Source organism: Columba livia, chromosome 9 (genome assembly GCF_036013475.1).
Source record: "Columba livia isolate bColLiv1 breed racing homer chromosome 9, bColLiv1.pat.W.v2, whole genome shotgun sequence".
Lineage (NCBI taxonomy): Eukaryota > Metazoa > Chordata > Aves > Columbiformes > Columbidae > Columba > Columba livia.
In genome coordinates, this window is record NC_088610.1 from 7,666,171 (window position 1) to 7,685,581 (window position 19,411).

The 19,411-nt window shown below is 44.7% G+C and overlaps 1 protein-coding gene across 3 annotated transcripts in view; it reads right to left on the minus strand.

Moving 5' to 3' along the window:
* Positions 1–545: 545 nt before the first annotated feature.
* Positions 546–19,411, minus strand: part of MB21D2 (Mab-21 domain containing 2) — a 58,220-nt gene continuing 39,354 nt past the window's right edge. For 2 of the 3 annotated variants that reach the window (XM_013370720.3, XM_065073639.1), the window contains exon 2: positions 546–4,220. In XM_013370720.3, the coding sequence (XP_013226174.2) occupies positions 2,956–4,220 (1,265 nt within the window). In that variant the 3' untranslated portion in view covers positions 546–2,955. Of the gene's footprint in view, positions 4,221–6,042; positions 6,066–19,411 lie in introns of those variants that run through there. The other variant, XM_065073638.1, reaches the window with a different exon arrangement.

Sequence of the window (19,411 nt, forward strand, 5' to 3'; positions counted from 1 at the left end):
CCAAAGAGGCTCACACTGAGAAATGGAAGCGGAGTCTCTGAAGGGTGCTTTTTCGTCCTCCCCACCTTTCTGGTGCCTTAAGGCCAGACCCTCTTGGCTGGGACTCCCCTCTCTTTTAACAGTGTAGGAGGCAGCAATGGGCAGACACATAAAGGAGACCTCCTACATTACACATGCATCCACCCCCTAACTAATTGTCCCAGTCCTTTTGGAACATTACTTGCCAATAGGGAGAAGCCAGCAGGAAGGTAGCTAATGGGCAAAAGCAAAATCTTATCCCCCAAAAGCAGTGCATGCAGAACTGAAGCTCCCATTGAGACATGGGCTCACAGCACTTACTTGCCTCCTTTTAACATCAGTATGGAAGATGATTATGTTGCTAGTTTAAAGCAAATCCCCTTTTTCTCAAGGGTTTGTCAGATTGTCTATGTCTCAGACCTACCCGGGAAATTGCTTTCCAGTCAGTAAAAAGACAAGTCTCTTCTCCCCCACGAAAAACCCAACACACACACATTTTCTTCATAATGCAGGAAGAACAAGATGGATAGTTTTCAATATTTTTTTTAATTAAAACCAAAAAAAGGAGCACACACCAGAGCTTGACATGGGCTAGCCAAACTGCTGGTCATTGGGATGTTAAATTGGCATGAGGAATGCTGTGTTTCTGCATAACTCAGGAGCACCGGCACGGACACTGGGACTCTGTCTGCCATGCTACTGCTGCTTTGTGCTGAGCAGATCCCTCTCGTGTGGTGATGGGAAACTTCATCCTGGAGGCCAGACTCTTTTTCCAACAGACAGAAGTCCCAAGACTGGGGAAAAGACCATTTCAATGAATCTGCATTTTCCAAGCACTTCTGGAGAGGATTTCCAGTTGGTTCTCCTGCCTCCCCTGGCAGGTTACACAGGTTTAAATGGAGACTCATCTTTGGTCAGAGCCACACTGGTAGGACACAGTTCTGCTTCCACTGAAGTCAACACATGTCCTTCCCCGGACCATAATTGCAGCTGCACCAGGGCTCATGATCACTAACCACTTGTGTTTTAAAGTTAAATCCTCATCCACTCCATCTAGTCAGCAACTTCTGAGAGCTTCTTCAGGTTCATGTGAGTGTGTACCAGTAGATTCAGGTAATTGTGAACACCTTGGCTACAGCAACAGGGTGAAGTTTTCAAATATGCCCAAGAGATGGAGGAGCCACAGTTTTGTTTTAAGACATGACTTGGGCACTTGGTCAAGTATTGAAACCTCCCTGCCATCTAATAAAGCAGTTTCCAAAGCTGCTGTTGTGTTGCTCCACCAGCCTGGTTTCTTTAACAGAAAGGCTGGGCTAAAAAAGTGACACATTTTTCATACACAATTTTTATCTGTTAGAATTTACTAGATATGCGTCACATTTGTCTGTCAAATATTTTAAAAATACTTCAACCTGCTCTAATAATCACATTTTAAAACATGCATCAAGTTTGGATCAGAACAGCTTCTCTGGGATAATCGGTAAGCCCAAATTGCTGATTTAAGGCCTAAATCTCAGTCACTGGCCAGCCAGCCACAAAAAATTCAATCTATCCTTGAACTCTTGGAATTATTTTTGGCTCAGACTAACCCTTGTTACCATACATCTTATCCTACACACAAAAGGAAAGCGTATGTGTTTTTCAAGGCTACTGTTGCACCACAAGTTTACATACAAACACAACTTCTGAAAATGTGATACCAAAGTAAGATCTCGCATGTCCCAGGGTAAGTCAGAAAGTCCACAGGAGCCAAGGGAATGGTAACTGCCATACAGGATCAGGCCTAATACATGCATTAGAGAAGCAAGGCAGCTCCTTTGCTCGAGGTCTGGCTGATTCACTTTGCACATACCACTGCTTTAGCATTACATCCTTATCTAATGGTGAACCTGCTTCAACCACATGCAATACATATTAATGCAATATGCACTGCAACACACAATACGCATCCAAAGAAATATGTCAATGCAAAAAATCTGATTTCTCACACGTAGCAGGGCTAACAAGGAAGAGCCTTTTACAACAGACAATCAAGAAATCACCTGAAACTGTAAGAATCCAAGGGGCCTCAAGCAATCTGCAATCCTAAGACCTAATAACAGATGCTAATTCATGAAAGAAACACAAACAGTGGGACTGAGGTAATGGCAGAGATTTCATTAGTGCAATTAACATTTATAATGGTATGTTCTTTAATAGAATTTAAATAAGGCTTTGAATAATTACACACACTAAAACTAACATTCCATAACCTTATTCTGCATGGAAAAGCAGCAGAAACAACCCTCTGGACTGCACAAGGTCCAGTTAAGAACAATTACATTCAAAAAGTAGATCAAAACAGAAACAACTTTTCCCCCAAAAGCTACATCATCATCTTTGAAGTCAACTTTCTCCCTTAGTGTAAGAAGTGTGAAGAACAGATGAACTGGGCTTCAGCCCAGTAGATTTGGCCTCGTCAATTTACCAATAGTGCTTTCCAACCCGGAGTCTCTCCTCGTTTCTTTAGGGTGATGGAAGCTCATGGAAAAAGAATTGAATTGCTGAAGCAACGGAAGGTGAGTTTTCCCTTCCCCAGGTGCAACAATGTACATAAATTATGGAAGCTTGAAAAAAAAATACATTACACTGTGGCATGTGTGTTTACGGCACATATTTGCCTTTAGAAACTACTCATAGACAATGGGGCTGGGTGGGTGGAAAAACTTAAAGCAGCATATGAAATAGTAATATACTGTTTCTAAATCTGCACCGTCCTGCAGAACCAGGAATTATAATTTATTCAGATTGTTTCTCAACAGATCCAATCTATACTGGATATGTAAAAAACAAGAGACTAAGTCACCAAGGAAAACTAAAAGAAAAAACCTGCACAGTGCAGGAGTTTTTAAAAACAGAACGAAAGAAAAAGAAATCCCAAGAAACACTGATGAAAGCTCAGAAAAATTTATCATCAATTCTGAAGTGGGGCCTTGTGACATCATCTGGGTTAATGAAGACTGAGATGGACTTCCCAGGGTTCTCAGTCACTAGCTGTTGCAACTTTTTGGCTAACCGGTCATCAGGCTGGTTGGTGTCCCCTCCATCTGACTGCGGGGAGGGAATGCTGGTGGTGCTGCCCCGTCGTTGGAGCTCTAGTGTTAGCCGGTTGGCTGCCTTGACATGTTCGATGGCAGTTCGAAGGTGTTCGGCAGGGTCTGAGCGGACTGAGGACAGCTTCCGCGCATGTAACATGACCGTTTCTTCAGAGAGATGCTCCAGCATGTTGCACTGGGGGATGAAATAGTTAGGACACATCTTGTTGACCAAGCAGTGCTGAAGATCATCAATGAGACCCAGGAGAAAATGGGCTGCGTAATCCTCCTGGGCCAAGTAGCTGGCTGGTAGCCTGTCGCAAGCCCACAGCATCATGCTCCTTAAGTGATATGGACTAATGGCTTTGGGGCGGGACAGCAGTTTGATGATGATAGCTTTGCAGGCCTGATAGGCTTGCATGAGGCTGCTGGAGATGCACTTTTTCAACTGCACTTCACTTCTGGCAAATGACAGCCTCCATTCATTGTCCTTCTTCCCCTTGTAGGAACAGGCAGGCACTAAGTAAAACCCACTTATGACCTCCTCCTCTGTGATCTTCCCATCCCAGAAGTGGTTCTCCATCAGCCAGCTCTGGGCCACAGCTGGCCAACCTTTGAAGGACACCACCGGGACAATGTCGTACAGCATGCGGCTGCTGCCCACTCCCAAAATGATGGATATGATAGTCCCATTCTTTTCTACCTTCTCCACCTTTGGCATCCCTCGTTGAGGCTTTTTCTGGATCTCAGACAGCACAATGCTAATGGAGTCATAGAACCAGTCTGCGACTTTCGTTGGAGAGAAGAAATAATTGGTAGCTCCATTGATATGGTCCACGATGGTGCAACAGTCCTTCCATTTGCTGATAGTTCCTTCATCAAACAGACGCAGGCTCAGCCAGGAGTGGCACAAAGCTGAGTGGCGCATGTCCAGAGTGACTGGTTGGTTGCGGTCATGCAGCTTCAGTGCAGGCACAAGCAGGGTGAAGTCCATATCATAGTCTGTGCCTCGTGCATAAACATTCAGCTCATCAAGGTCAATGTCCACCACACCTTCCCGCACACCACCTGAAAGCAGCAGGTACTCGTTGGCTACAGGCAGCTTCTGGTCAAGTTTCTGAACCATGCCTGCAAAAGAAAGAAAGAAGACCTTTCAAGAGAAGGCAAACTGATCTGGGATACAGGAGTTAACCAGGATTAAAACCCATCCCATGCCCAGCAGGAAAAAGAGCAACCAGAGGTATCCATCACTGTTCATGTAACACAAATGTACATCAAGTCCCAGCACTCAGCCAACCTTTAGTCCCACCTGTCTCCGGGCAGTTCCTTTCCTGTCCTCCTGGGAATGGGTGAAGTCCATCCTAAATATCATACTGGGAGCAATGGAAAAAGGCAAAGCCTCTGGTAAAATGCAGCAAAGCTATTTCCAGGACTAAATTTAACTTCTTAAACACCTTCTAAACTACTTTTTAACTATATTTTCACTCACTTCCATGGTATCCAACACTTCAAAAAGAAAAGGGAATATTAATTGACTCACTGTTCTTATTTTCTTGCTGGTATAAGAAAAAAGCTGGACCGGCACCAGAGGGTTGGTTTGTGGATGAATGAATGAATAGCTACAGATGTTAGTTCAAGCAAGTTTGACTTTATAATTTGCTTTACACCTACTAATGAACAAGGCAACATGTACGAAGGCAATATGTCCTCCTCTTATGGGGGAATGGAGACAGGTTAAACTATCAGGCAATTATAGAAGCCAGCTCTGAAATTGGTTCTTCAAGCTATAATGACAGTATCATGCCATAAAATATCAGATCAGCTCCCCAGAGCACACACATGAAGACAGATTTCTACTTCCATCACCAAAACCAGACACTTCCCTTCACCCTGTACTGGCTGCAGCAGCTGCATGAAGCCAGTTTTTCACTGTGCATTCTATATTTACCACTATACTCTGTTCCCAGAACATGAACAGCAGACTGAGACTCCACACAGTACCCAAGGTATTAACACCTCATTCAGTGTTCAAATTAGGCTTAAAATTGAGCTCTGCACTTCAATTGCTCTGTCATCTGCTTCTGCTATCTGGGCTGTTTCACTCCTGGTGTTCATCTTGCGGTTAAACGCTCTTGAGATTCCTTCCCAGCCTCAGTTCAGACAACACAACCTGGCCACAAGGGAACTAAGATCAATGACTCTGAATGGAGAAGCTGAATCTCTTAGAAGCACTGCAAAAGAGATATATCATTATTTCTTACAAGCACAAGTGTACTAGTTTTTTCTTGGCATATGTTACTAACTGCACCTTTCCAAAAGCACTATAACTTGCTTATAGCAAGAGTGGTCAAATGGAGACCTTCCATTATGAGGGAGCCAGTCGTAGAGAGACATCAGTGGGAGTAAGTAGCCAGAGGCAGGACAAGGTGAGCCAGAGAGCTGCCAATCACACTGTCAGAGCAGGAACCACAGACAGATACATCAGGAGTGTTTATTTACTGAAATGCTAACACAAATGATCAGCGCCATAGTCCGAGCACCCATTCTGGCACAGCCCCAGGTACCGCAGGGCTTTTCCTGAGTTAACACATCCCCATGGGATCACAGGCACTGCCTGAACTGTGTGGATCTCCCAGGCAGAGTGCAGCAGCAGCAGCACCAGCTCCCCAAGGCACCAAGTGCTCACCAGCCTGAGTGGCCCTACAGCACTGTTAGAGAGACTCTCCTGTCCTCTCCTGCATGCCAGGACAAGGGCAAGGAAATGCTATCTGCATGCACACAGGTAAGCCATGACCAGAGTGAATTCTGAAGCTATGCTGACATTGGTTCCTTGGAAGAGCTGAGGAGATTGTATGAAGAGGCCTGTGCTTTATGGGGAATGTGTCTTGGGGCAATAGTCAGAGTAACTGTACAATCCCCCATGTGAAATGCCTTGTTAAATATACTTTACCTGTTTTCTGGCTTCCAAGAGCACTGGACCCAGTCCATTTTGCTGCACTGAGCTGGGAAGATTTTCCTGCCAGGCAGGAATGGCCACTACCTTTTCCATTTCATGCAGCTCCAGAGGCTGCAAGAGAAGGAAAGAGCTCTGGAAGAATGCTAAGAAACTTTTCCTGCTAAATCCTGAGCTAATCCCAGTCTGTGATCTTAACACGTGCTGCCCCATTCATCCTTAAAGGATAATAACCAAGAAAAGCTTCTGTCAACCTCAAAGACATTTTCTGAAGATTAGATACACAGTGAGGTACTTCACCCTGATCTATGGAGTGGCAAAACCTTGCACAGGCTTCTCTATCCATGAGGCCAAGTAAGCAGCAGTCACTCCCTCAATGCACCCAGAAAGAGATTTCTAACGGGTACTCAAATTGAAGTGGCTTCTAGAGACAGCACTGACACACTGCTTCCAAATGCTGTCCTTGAACAGCCTTGGTGCTTTACACTCCAGTTTTAAGTTGAGTCCAAGTCCCATTGAGTAGAATCTGAGTCAATCAAATCATAGCAACAGGGAGCAGCTGCTTTTTCTGAGCATACAAGTCAGTACCAATCCTTACGGTGGGGCAGCACTTCTACTCAGGACAGGTAGGGTCCTGATGGCCCATCCTGCCTCTACACTTACCCAAAGTTTCCACTCAGAACTGTGATCTGCAGCATCTGCGATGCAGACCTGCAGATGTTCCTGAAAGAGGCAGACAGAATGTAACCATCCTACAGTCAAAACTGTTCAAACCTATAGAATTCAATAAAGGATGCATTTTCCTAAATATTTTTTTAACTTAAAGGATGAAAAATGTCCTGTGAAGTTCTGCAGTGTGCCCTTTGCACCAAAACTTCTCTCCTACAGTACTGCCAGAGCCTTTGACTGAAAAAGTAAATCATATGATTTTTCTAAAAGGTAGAGATTTTCCACTATGGAAGCTACTGTGGGATGAGTTGCTTTCCTTGGCCTGAAGAGATCCCCCGTCCTTATGTTGGAACTGTAGGTAGAATTGACAGTCTGACCACATTCAATCAACAGCAAGTGGGACTCAAGCCCTGCTTTCTAAATGCCCCATGCTCACCTGCCTGGAAAACAACAGTGAACACATAAGATCAACCTCCAAAGCCAGATGAGAACAGGAACCACTCCTGCCATGTTAGTTCTACACCATTTTACAGCACTCCTGCCTGCACTAACACAAAGCAAAGCTTGCACAGCACAAAGCCTGCACGGCCTGCTCTACTGCCAGAGGGGTTACAATATGCCAATATTGTAACAATATTACACCATTTTCAAACATCCTTGCAATAGGAAATGCTTTCTGCACACAGAACACTCTTTACACTTCCTCTAGAAAGAAAATGCTTCATGCGCTCACCATTTAAGCCTAGTTTGCAAGGCTGAAGACTCCTGGAAGGGAAAGGTGCCATACACTGACAATAAGTCACTTGTTTTCCCCTCTCCAGAACTCCAGACCTACCAGCGGGGGAGGAATATGTAAAAAAAAAATCAGGCAATGGCTACAGGAAATGATCCAATGTATCATGAGTAATCTCTCTATCTGGCTGGCTGCAGAGATTAAGTACACAATTTCCCCTTCAAGGCCTGGACCATCAACATCTGCAGCACTGCCACAAAGCTAGAGAAGGAATTTTTGCTAACAGATCATAGCAGCATTGCTGATCCAATTTAAGCTGTGGAGCAAGGGGTTGAGATGAGGCCCCCTGGAGGAAAATATATTTAGAATAGAGGCATAGAATGTTCTATAAATAGCTGATATGGCTAGGGCTTCAAGGGTTGTACCATATTTAAACTGTCCCCCTTAGTTATAAATCTATTTTAAATGTAAAGGGATTTCAAAGAATCCCATTAGCCAACATGGTGTGGCATACACGACTCTGGCACAAAGATTTCATCCCAAGTTTCAACAGCCCAAACACAAGCTGAGAGACCCAAGTGTATGTACAAGAGAAGCAGGCACTCCAGCCCAGTAAGCAAGTAAGTGCAAACACAAAGAAGAAAAATACCAAGACTGGTACTTGACCCAAGTACTTAAGATAATAGCACCAGTGGGCCATTTGAGTTCTCTTCACCTTAGTACCAGGGCCATTTGGGAGGAGGATGGAACAGGGGTTTCACCTTGTGAAGTTTGTAGGCAGCCTGCTGAGTTGTTTGTAAAGACCGAACCCAGAATGTGTAGGGTCAAACACACACAAAAAATTATTTTAGCTGAAGGACAACCAGCTCTCATGGCATTAAAGTACGCTCATTGATATTTAAGAAGTCTCTTGCTGCTACCAGGCAAAACACACACTTTGCAGTCATATCTTGTGTGACATGTTCTTTTGAAAAGGTTGTTTGGCAAAGCTGGTATTTTGCTAAGTAAGGGATTAGTGTTCAGTTACCATTTCTGTCTAAAGCACCTTAAAGAAGTTCTGTTTTCCTAGCTGTTTAACTAGTTTAAGACCTTTGTAAGCTGTAAAACTTGACATCTTAACACATAAGGATGCTTACAGGCATGAGAAAAGCAGGGAAAGTGAGAATTAGGAGCAGCACCTGTAGGCGAAGCCTGCTGGTTATTTTACTAAACAGATCAGAGTAACACAGGTGAGCAAATGAGTTCTGGAGACAGAATTTCATTCCATCATTGTTGCTTCAGTGGCAGGAAAATAGGATTTATTTCTACTCTAAGCCCTGTCATACAAGGAGAATAAAGACAAAGAAAAGAGGTTTTACTTTTACATAACACCTACATTTGTGATACATTCTTGAATGAACTGGGACTCTGATGCACATGACACAGAGACAATTTTCCCCACTAAAAAAAAAAAAGCGAACAATGCATAGATGCTCTGCATCCATTACTGAATTTCAGATGAACTGATTTCATGACCATTGCAATGCATCCTGGAATCTGCTGCTATTTTATGACCAGCTTTGTGAAAATAAGGAGAAACCTACAGACCCATCTTTGAAGAAACTGACCACAAGAAAAAATTACACAAAAACTTATTTCTAGCATTTGCATTTCCTAATTTGGGGTTCCTTCTTGAAGACTTCCTTCCTGATGCCTTAGATATGCATTCTGTTTGTCTAGCCTGGTCTCGTCAAGCTGAATAAGGTGATATTCAGGGCAGGCACTGCATTAAGGGACAGTTCTGCTGCACGTGAACCAAAGAGAGGTCAAAGGAGCAGTGGGGTGCTCAGAAAGGCTCCACAAAGGAGGACTTGCAGAACCTTGCATGCAGAAGCATAGCATAGGAGTTCTTCTGGGAGCCAAGCCAGACCCAAGCACTAGCTCTGTGCTGCTCCTGTAAGCTGCTGGGACCATGAGTTACTGTAACATCCCTGTTCCTGAAGACTTGCTGTGCCAGGAATGGTTTGCAAGCTGGCTAAGAAGCTAATATGGTCCCTCACAGGTCATCTTTAACTTCTTAAAATCACAAATGTATTTTATACATCACAAATATATTCTATACATCAACACACATACAACACAAGCAAGAGGCTACTAAACCTTAAGGATACCATGGCCAGGCTGCTGAAGACTTCAGGGCATGATGATCCCCAGATATGCAAATGATAGAGACAAGCTTATCTGTGGGGTACACAGCCAGGAGCTGGACCCTTTCTCCAGAAGGAAAAGAACCTGGGTTAATGGTAAGGGGCTGGCTGCATCCCGCAGACAGCTGTGCAGTGCAATTCAGCACGGAAAAGCGATGTTGGCTGCAGCTTCTTGTTACCGAGCTTCTCTGCTCACCTCTTGATTTTGCCATCTAATCTGATTTGAAAAGCAGCACAAGTCTGTGTAAAATCAGCTGTTAAAAATAGCTGCAGGGCAGAATAAACATGCCTTGTACCTGCCCTTCGGCCCCACACTGGAGTTCAGAAGATGCCAGAGAACCCCCTCCAACCCCGCTCAAAGAGCCAAAGCACTGTGGGTTCAGCCTAGGGACAGGGTGCTGTCTGTGAATGATCAGAAGAACTGGGACACTTGGATGCTTTACACACTTCAACATGTGCACATGGACAGATGGGAGAGAAAGGAGAACTGGACAAAATTAGAAGCGTCCTGTCCTCCCTCCTCTCTCTCCCTCACACACCAGGAGAAAGCCTACAGAATTAAAATTGAGATTTTCTCTGGAGAAATCCAACACCTGAGCTGGAATTCTCATTGATGTCTTCCTCCCCTTGTTCCTTCTTTCTTCGCAAGTAACTTAATCCCCACAAAACAAGAGGTTTGGATGCCTATTTTGTCAATCAAAAGCAATTATGTGGTGTTTTGGCACTGATCATTGGCTGACCTTGCATTTAAAATGTGCCCTCTCCAAATCACTAGCTTGTGCTCTAGCAGAAGTCTCGTGTTACTTGCAGCCAGTCTTATACAGACCTAACTATTGTCTTAAGTAACACCTTTAATAATCATATTGAAAGACAGGGATCATCATACTGCTGCTATAGCACTCCCAGCACCTGGGAAAAAACACAGGTACATCCCCTTCACAAAAGAAATCAGTGTAAGTCCCCACTGACATCAGTAGGTCTTTATGTTTAAATTCCTCCATGGACACATCCAAGGCCCTGGAACAAGTGAACTTCCACAAAGGGAAACTCGCCAGAGGCGTGCCAGGAACAAATTGTGTCTCTGAGGAGACCAGAAATGATGGGAATTGCTTTTAATTCAACGGATCTGATTTGCCTTCATTGGTTCAGCACTTCCAGCAAGAAGCAGCACAGAGCCCTTGTAGGGAGGCTTGCTCTGTGGCACTGCATGCCCCAACTCCAGACATATTTTCTGGGACATGCAGAAATGTGTCACTGGGAAACTACCCAAGCTTTGCAGGGGTGCAGAGCCTGAGCCCAGTGTCTAAGACAAGCTGAACCCACCCAGGTTTGCAGGGAGCTGACATACCTGCTGTCAAAGGCAGGTGTAGTGCCCATTCATCTCATCAGGGTGGCCAAAAAACATTATGCTGGGTGTATGTCCCCCTCATGCCCCCTGGCAGCCTAGGGAGAAGATATATATAAGGGATCTTCCTTTCATAGGGAAATTTAGGGATCAACCACATGTACCACTGCCTCCCTCCTTTCTACTGCTTAATTCTTCAACAAGACTCAGCATAGTCAGGGGTCTTGATTCTTCCTTCCAGTTCTACGTGATGCACAACCTTGACCATGCTTCTTTTCTCTCCTGTATAAAATCTTGATCCTCTTGTAAGCCCCAAAGGCTAAGGAAGTTTGACCTCCTGGATGCCCAGAAAGTGCTTGGAATTGTTCAGACAGCACTAACCACACACCAGATGTTATTAGCTGAGAACCAATTTGTAAGCACGTGCTAAATCACAGGATACTCCACTTGGGCCAGGCAATTCTTACCCTTGCCTGCTAAAATACATAAACCCCCAAGCTAGTCAAAAAAACAAAAAGCTTTTGCCATTTTCCCTAAACACACTAGACAGGCACTCTGCAGTTCCTTGACAATTCTGCTGCAAACAGCAGATACTGAAGAAGAGGAACATTGTTCAAATGAAAGATCCCCACAGAGGTCTCCCAGCACTGCCTGAGTGATGTGTGTTGAATTCCAGGGGCTCCTTTAAGACAGGATAGGAGGCCAGCTCTGATGCAGCTGGGTAGCACTGATTCTTCTGTTTCCCTTGGTAATTGTAAATCTATTTATGAGCAGCACAAGTTTTTGTTACGCAAAAGAACTGAAAAAGTCAGCTCTTTGGGAGAGTCTTTAGTTACAAAGCACATTTTGCGAGGACTGCTGGCGGAAGCAGGCAGGGGGTGGGAAGGGAGTGCGGAGACTGAACTGTGTGATACCAGTTTAGTCAAATATGGGAGGCAAGTGAAGGAAGCTGCTCTTTGCAGACTGATACACCAGTGTCCTACTGATTCTGCTCCTTTTAGAAATCTTGTGACATGGTGACAGAACACACTGCAGGAACACAGCACGCCCTCATAAAACAAATCAGCTTCTTTCTCCAAAGTCTTCTTTAAAAACAATCTTAAGAGTAGCGTCCCAGTTTTTTTCCAGTTCCCATGTGCCCTGGTGGAAGCCACCCAGCTAGCTGAAATCCTGTATGCCAATGGAGAGGGGTATTTCAGGGTGCAAGGGGAAAAAAGCCTGTACAGCAAAAGTCAGTGCTGTGACAAACACCCAAACTCATCCTGGCACTAAAACCAGCAGTGGTGTTACTATAGTGACCTGTTTGGCTAAAATACTCAGGTCTCAGAGACCACAATAGTAGGGCTGACTGCTTCCAGAGCTTGAACTGAACTTTCAGAGGGAGCCCTGCATTGCTGTGCAACTCTGCTTTGGATAGTGAGGACTTGTAAGAGTCACCCTCCAAACTTATGTTAGGGCTCCAGCCTGGCAGCCTGCGTATCCAACAGGCTTAATGCAGAGTCACATTAACCAAAGTAAGATGAGTGGCTGACAGCGTACAAAGAATATATAGTGCAAATCAAGGAGGTGCTTTAAGGTCTGAAGAATATCTATAATCAGGTCTGAAAGCAGCTGACACGAGAACTGAAGTAAGAAAGGGCAGAAAGTGGGCTTGTAAGAACAGCTTGCTTCTACACCGTGCTTAACACTGTACACTGGGTCCATACGGCATCCATATTTTTAAGTGTGCATAACACATAAAATTCCCTTTGGAAATGACACAAGATGTCATTTATTCTGGAAATGCAATCCCAGAGATAAAATCTGCCAGAGGACAGATTGCTTTATCAGTTCCACCCTGAACTGAGCATACACATTTGGAAAGGGCTACACAGGGTCTAGATGGGCCATGTCTGCTCACACCCTTAGGAGCACTGCTGAGTATCCAGCAAGATGTTACACTGAGGGAGATTCACCCAGGACTCCACTGTTGGTTCTTCTTAACAAGGTAACAACAGCGTGCACAAACCAGGCTGAGCTTCGTGAGAGCAAATATGCAACTCCTTGCAGGAGAGTCTGTTCTGCCCTTGTTTTCCTCATCCCTTCACTGTTACTGTGCTCTTTACAAGAGCATAACAACCTTGGTGAGGTGCCCAAGAAGTCCATCTATCCTGACGTCCCATCTCAGGCAACTGCTGCTGACTGATTCCAGGGGAAGAGCACAAGAGCAAGGAAAGTATAGCATGATGACTTCCTATCTGCAACCTTCAAGCAATGTCTGGCTTTGGGGTTTCCCAAACCAGAGGCAGTATTTGCAGCTTTGTCTTTAACAGCAATGATGGACTTATCTGCTGGGAATGTCTCTCATTGCTTTCTAAATACTTTATATTTTTGGTATAGGCAGTGCCTTGCAGCACCATGTTTCGCAAAATACATGTTGTGTCAAAAAGTATTTCCTTTTGCTGGCTTGCTAGGAAATGAAGAAACTCATCTAAACATGGCACCTTCCACTCCACAGGTCACTCAAGATTTTACATGGCTTAGTCAGCCATCTTTCTTCCATGTTGAAAAGGACAATTTATTTAAACTTCATATACCTGATTGTCCTTCTCAGCACTTGCATGGGCCCTAGAATTGCTACGTTTGATGTGAAATAAGGTGGTCAATACTGCATGTTGCATGAAAAGGTGACTTCTATGTGGATGTCTTCACAGAACTCGAAGAAATACCTCAGCAGCCCTGCCTGCTAAATTAGCCCCACTGTGTAATGGAGTCCTCTCTAAAATTTAATTTCACCTTCAGGATGTTCCTCACGAAGAAGCCAACACCAAACCCACGACTTTACAAAGGGCATTGACGATGCTGGAAAAGAACAGTGGAAGTAAGATAGGGGAAGATTTTGAAAGCTGCACAGGAGAAAAAACATCCCCAGCCTCCCTCAAACTCTCATCCCAATCTGACTTGTCAGCACCAGGTGCCTCTCAGAGAAGACACATGGCATCTCTCCAGCGATGAGCAAAGCCATTCCTTCCAGACCTGGGAACACATTCTCCTCCAAGTCATCCAGAGGGGCACGTGTATGTGTCGGGCAGAACTTGATTCCAAGGTTGCAAAAGCACTTTGGGCTCCTCCGGGGTGTTTTTCTGTTCTCAGTCACTGTCTGGTTTCTGTTTCCCTATCCTGAAAGGGTTAAGTTGCTACACGGCTTTATGTCCAGGTGCCAGCCAGGGGGCTATGCCCAGAGGAATGCCACCACACCCTCATATGCTGTAAATAACACAAGAGCACCCACTGTAAATGCACTTTGAGCTGTTCTGCCAGGACTCCTGCTTACAGTTTTCCAACACACTGGAAATTCTCTCCCCAGCTGCTTATCTACCAGCTTATTTTCTGCTCCCGTAGCACAGTTGTTTTCTACAAAGACAAGTCACATCAGAGTAAATCACAGTACTACTCCTTATGAACTGGGCCTGAACCACTACTGCCCATCCTCAGTGCCTGCTCACTCTTTAATAACAGCTCTACCTCACTGCAGAGCAGCAGACTTGTCCTTGACTCAAAAATTTTCCACTAAATGATCCAGCAAAGCTAAAACGTACATGTGGAGTATACATGGCAACAAACGGCCATCAGAGGCTTGATGGAAAACCACAGCTGTAATTCAATCTAATGGTCTTGATTTTCCCTCAAAATTCATCAAACTTGGCTCCTGGAGTCAATGATATGACCAGAATGGCATCCCCTTCAATCACTTTGATTCTCTTCTATCTACCAATGACTAAGTCTATTTATCTTTATACCATGGGACAAGTCAGAAAAAGGGGGAATTAAGGATGCATCTAGGAAACCAGACAAGCACCAAAAGAGCACTGGACACAGGAGAAACCCATTCTCTGAGTGCAGAAGGAAAGCAGGTGTCTTCTTTATTGTCTTACACAGTGCATAACGTGGAATTTTAATCCTACAAATTCCCTAATATATCTGTAGCAATAATGAAAAATGCTAAAAGGCTTTGTTCACAAGTGCTAATAAAGACGTTAGGCTTAGAAGAGGCAGATACAGATACATGGAGAATACGGGCCTTTCGAATGAATTCAGTAATTAGAAATCTCACCTATATTTTACAGATGTTTCTGTGAAAACACTGTGAAATTTCCCAGTGGATGCTCAGCTCCTGCAAGGCTTGCTGCCATCCCTTGCATGAAAACACTTCCCAGCACAACAGGAATGGATATTCTTTGAATACAGTCCTGCTATACAGAAAGCAACGACTAACACTGTCCTCACAAGTCTCACACTGATAGCTGCCCCCCTGGTCTCCAATTAATACACAAACAAAGATTATAGATCTCCTTAAATTTGCTAACACAGTCTATAGAATTAATTTAACAAGTTGGAAGCGGGAATACAAGGGTGTGAGCTGGCCATTTAACAAGGGTGTTTGTCCCTGAAGTCAGACAAAGCTGAGGAACAGCTCATGCCCAGAAGACATCTGAGCACAATTCTACTTATTTGTTCCTGGCTGCACTTGGGGAAGGGGCTGGCAAGGACAGATAAATACTGATTTGTAGCAGAAGCCAATCAGCAACAAAACACAAGTTGTATACTGAGCCCTTCTGGCTGGGGTTGTTCTGCTTGTGCCTATGTAGACCTACCTTGTATGGCTGGCCAGACTTGTGGCCCCAGTGGGGTCTTCTACCTGAAGACATGCTACTCTGCTCTCCCTGAAGACATGCTACTCTGCTCTCCCTGGCTCACAAAACAACCCACCATCGAAGACATCTCAGATTTGCTTCCCAATTGGCATGGCAGGTGTCATGCTGAACGGGGTTTGGGACACCTCCAAGCCAAGCTCAGACAGCAGGCAGCCTTTACCCACAGGCATAGCCCAGATGAAACCAAAAGTATGTCGATTCCCAAAGAGGAAATATTTGCTTGTGCTCAGGTGTGTCACTGTCATTCTCTGCCTATAGATAGGGCAGCACTCGGAGGACCCTATAAAGTAGAATTGGTTGCTAAACCACATATCCCTGCTCCAAATTATATTCTGAGTAATCAGAAAACAAGCAAGAAATATTTCACAGAACTTTCTGTTTGAGGAAAAAGCACCATTTTACCCCTTCCCAGGAAGATGGCTTATGAAATCAGGATGCTACTAAAACATCTCTCTGTTTTCCTGAGTTTAGGACATTCTGCTTTGCTGCTCATTCTTTAGATGATAATTTTGAGTTTCAAATCTTATTTCAAACTTTCAGCCAGTTATCCAGCCACCTTAGCAAGAAGACAGGAAACATTTCCCTTTGCTGCGGGCATGTTTATTGTCCTTCTGTGTATGAGATCCCCACAAAAACTATGAAAAAAACTCCAACCAAAACTGGTACGTGCAATCATCCTTTCTGTCAGTAGATGGCACAAAAGCATCAGCGTGTCTGCTGAGCTCTGCAGCCCAGACCTGCGGGATTTGCGAGCGGAGAGAAAAAGCAGCATTCAAAACAATAGGCGATCAGAGTTTTCACACTGCAGTATGGGCAAGGGAAGAAGCCACATGCAGGCAGGCAAACATCTTTCCCCACCACCTGCTAGGGTTTACAGTGAAGGGGAAGCCAGCTCTGACACAGTTATTGCTATGAGAGGAAATAGACCTCCAATACCAGGCTATCTTCCATCAAACCAGTTTTGGTACATAATTTTCATCTAGTGTATGTCTCTGATAGTATCCAGCACACAGGGTGGGAGCAAGAAGTAAAATTAAGAGGGGATAAGCCAGAACACAGACACCAAACTTGTCTACAAATCCTATTTAATGCCAGATTTCCAGCTTGTGATGACTGAAGGGAAAGGCCAGCATTTTATCTGAGCCATCTGTACAGGGCTCCTTTGTGTCATTTCTCTTTGAGTATTTATGCCACTTTCCACAGCAGCATAACTGAGCGGACAGTGTGCATCATGGCTTCAAAGCAGAACAATTGCTGTTTATAGAAGCACTGTTTAGAACTCATTGCTAATGCATTTCAATAGGTTATGACAACAGCAGTGCTCTGAATGAATCACTGCGAGCAAATTTCATTCAAAATTTAGATTTTCTATTTCTTCATTGAAAAGGAGGCAAACTCAGAGCAAGCACACACCTGCACACAGGCAGAGGGGCAGCTCCTGCGTTCAATGGAAGCAGGTACTTTGGTTTAAGGACAGAGCCCCCTAGTGATTCAGAAAAGGTGAAATCAACACCTAGCTAATCAGTTTCCCTTTCTTATTTTCATCCTCAGAACAAATGAATACAACAAAAGTAATCTAGGAGCATTAGAAGTTAAATGCAAAGGGGGTCACGTAGGAATGCACATGTATCCATGCTATATGTCTGAGGCGCAGGACTGGGATTTTGGAGCTCTTACAGGGCAATAAATGGAGAGCCTACCTGCAAATCAGAGTTGCAGGAGGAAGGAAGTATTAAGGAAAAAGCAACACTGTTCTTGTAAAGTGGTATTTCCATGTTTTATTCCAGTCTAGATAACTTTTGAACTAAACGAATTTTAAATGGACCTAAATAGCAGAGACACGTGGAAGCCAAAACTTGCTTTTTACTCAAAGAGATTTTATTCCTATTTTGTCAGTGTGATTCCTCAGAGGTTCAAGACACAAACCTTCTGCTGTGAGCAATGTGCTGTAGCAGAGGCAAGGAGGTTACAGCTTGACTCCACCAGTAGTACTGAGATCCACCAAACTGCATGTCAGCTGAGTGATGGGCAAGCAAAGGAACAAGTCCAGAGTGGTTAGTGGGTGCACTTAACGCAGCCTTAGATGTGTGTGCTTTAACACAGATGGTTGTGAACACTGGCAATGCATAACACATCTGGGATGAGGGAGCATCAAAGGAACAAAACCAAGTATCCTTTGCGTTTACAGAAATAGCAAACTAGCTACTGCAAGCAATGTGTTAGTAACGCTGCTGCTGCACACACTATAGCACTGTGCCAAGCAACAGCAACCAGCTCTCAGGGGACACTGGGTATCTCCTACAAACACTTCTGAAGCTGCATTTAAATAGCTGTTGTCAAGCCCACACCTTAGGTGTGAGCCAGCAAAAATCTAAGTGGATGACACTAACACATATTTCTCATTACCAGAACACTCCCCACCCTAGAAACACAGCTCAGATGCTCTATCACAGGAGATGCTGTTGGGTACCTCTCTTGCTGGCTGAGGACAAACATAACCAGAAGCAACCCACCAGTGAGCCCATTTCAAGCTCCACAACTGGTTTCCAGGTATTGAAACGTAACCCCTGGACAGCACTCCATACGGCACAGGTTCACTGATGCTCCAGGGCAGGATGCAGGGTGTCCTGTCATGTCCTTGCTCCCTCTCAAACCCATCCTCAGTCAGGAGAGTGGAAAACATGGAGGTGGATAGATAACCCCAAATCTTCATATCCATTTTCCTATTCCATCCCACTTAAAAGGAAAGGGGTGGTGTGCAGGGCATGTCTGCCCAGCCCCAGCAGTCAGGCAGCACGAGGGGCAGATCACTTGTTGCAAAGGGCCTGGGTTGAGGAGTAGTTAACAGACCACAGGAGGAAATCTTCTCATTTGGGGAAGTCAGGGTAGCAGGAACAATAAGGGTCCTGAGGACAGACAAACATACGTAAAATAGCAGAGGAACCAGAAGAAATGAACATGCCAAACAGAGCCCTCACATGGCCACAAAGCTTGCAGATTCCCTGAGGAACAATTGTTGAATCTGACAGAGAGCAGTTTGGGTTTAAAGCAAAATTGTGGCAGTTCAGAAGATGTGCATGGGTTTTAAGCACTGAACAGCAGCACTCACTAGCTCCCCGACTTCACTACTCACTCTACCAAGGGTAAGATAAGCTGGGCACATAGCAGGGAGGAGCCACGTACTCTGCAATTCAGTCATGCTTTTGAAAGCCCACAGTATTTCAGCTCAGAGGCCAGAGAGCAGAGTTTATGTAACAGAAGAAACAAATATGGAAACAAGTGAAGTAAAGACTGCTTAAGGCAGGGACAAAATGCAGGAATTGGGCTTCAGGGGAGCCTGGGTTGCTAAAGAGCAAGTGCTTTATTGCATGAAGGATGAATGCTGGGAGATGGCTGGCTCTCTTGCATGCTTGAGATGCTCAGCACCTAACAGCCCCAGTTTAGTGAGTCCCCAGACCACAGCTGCATTCCCCACACCAACGGTTTAAGTGACAGCAGCCTCTCTCACTTTCCCCTCTGCTCAGCTGAGCTGACCTGAACATGTGGCCATCACGCAAACCCTTGCAAGGAGAAGCAGTCTTCCTGCTTTTCCCAACACGCCAGCTAGATCAGAGCTGCTCTGCCAATCCTTGTGTTCACACCTGTCACAGGAGCTCACGTATGGACTTGGCCTGTGGAAACATGGAAGGAACACAGGGTTCACTGCTACCTTTGCCCCTAGGCTCCAAGCTGCCAGACT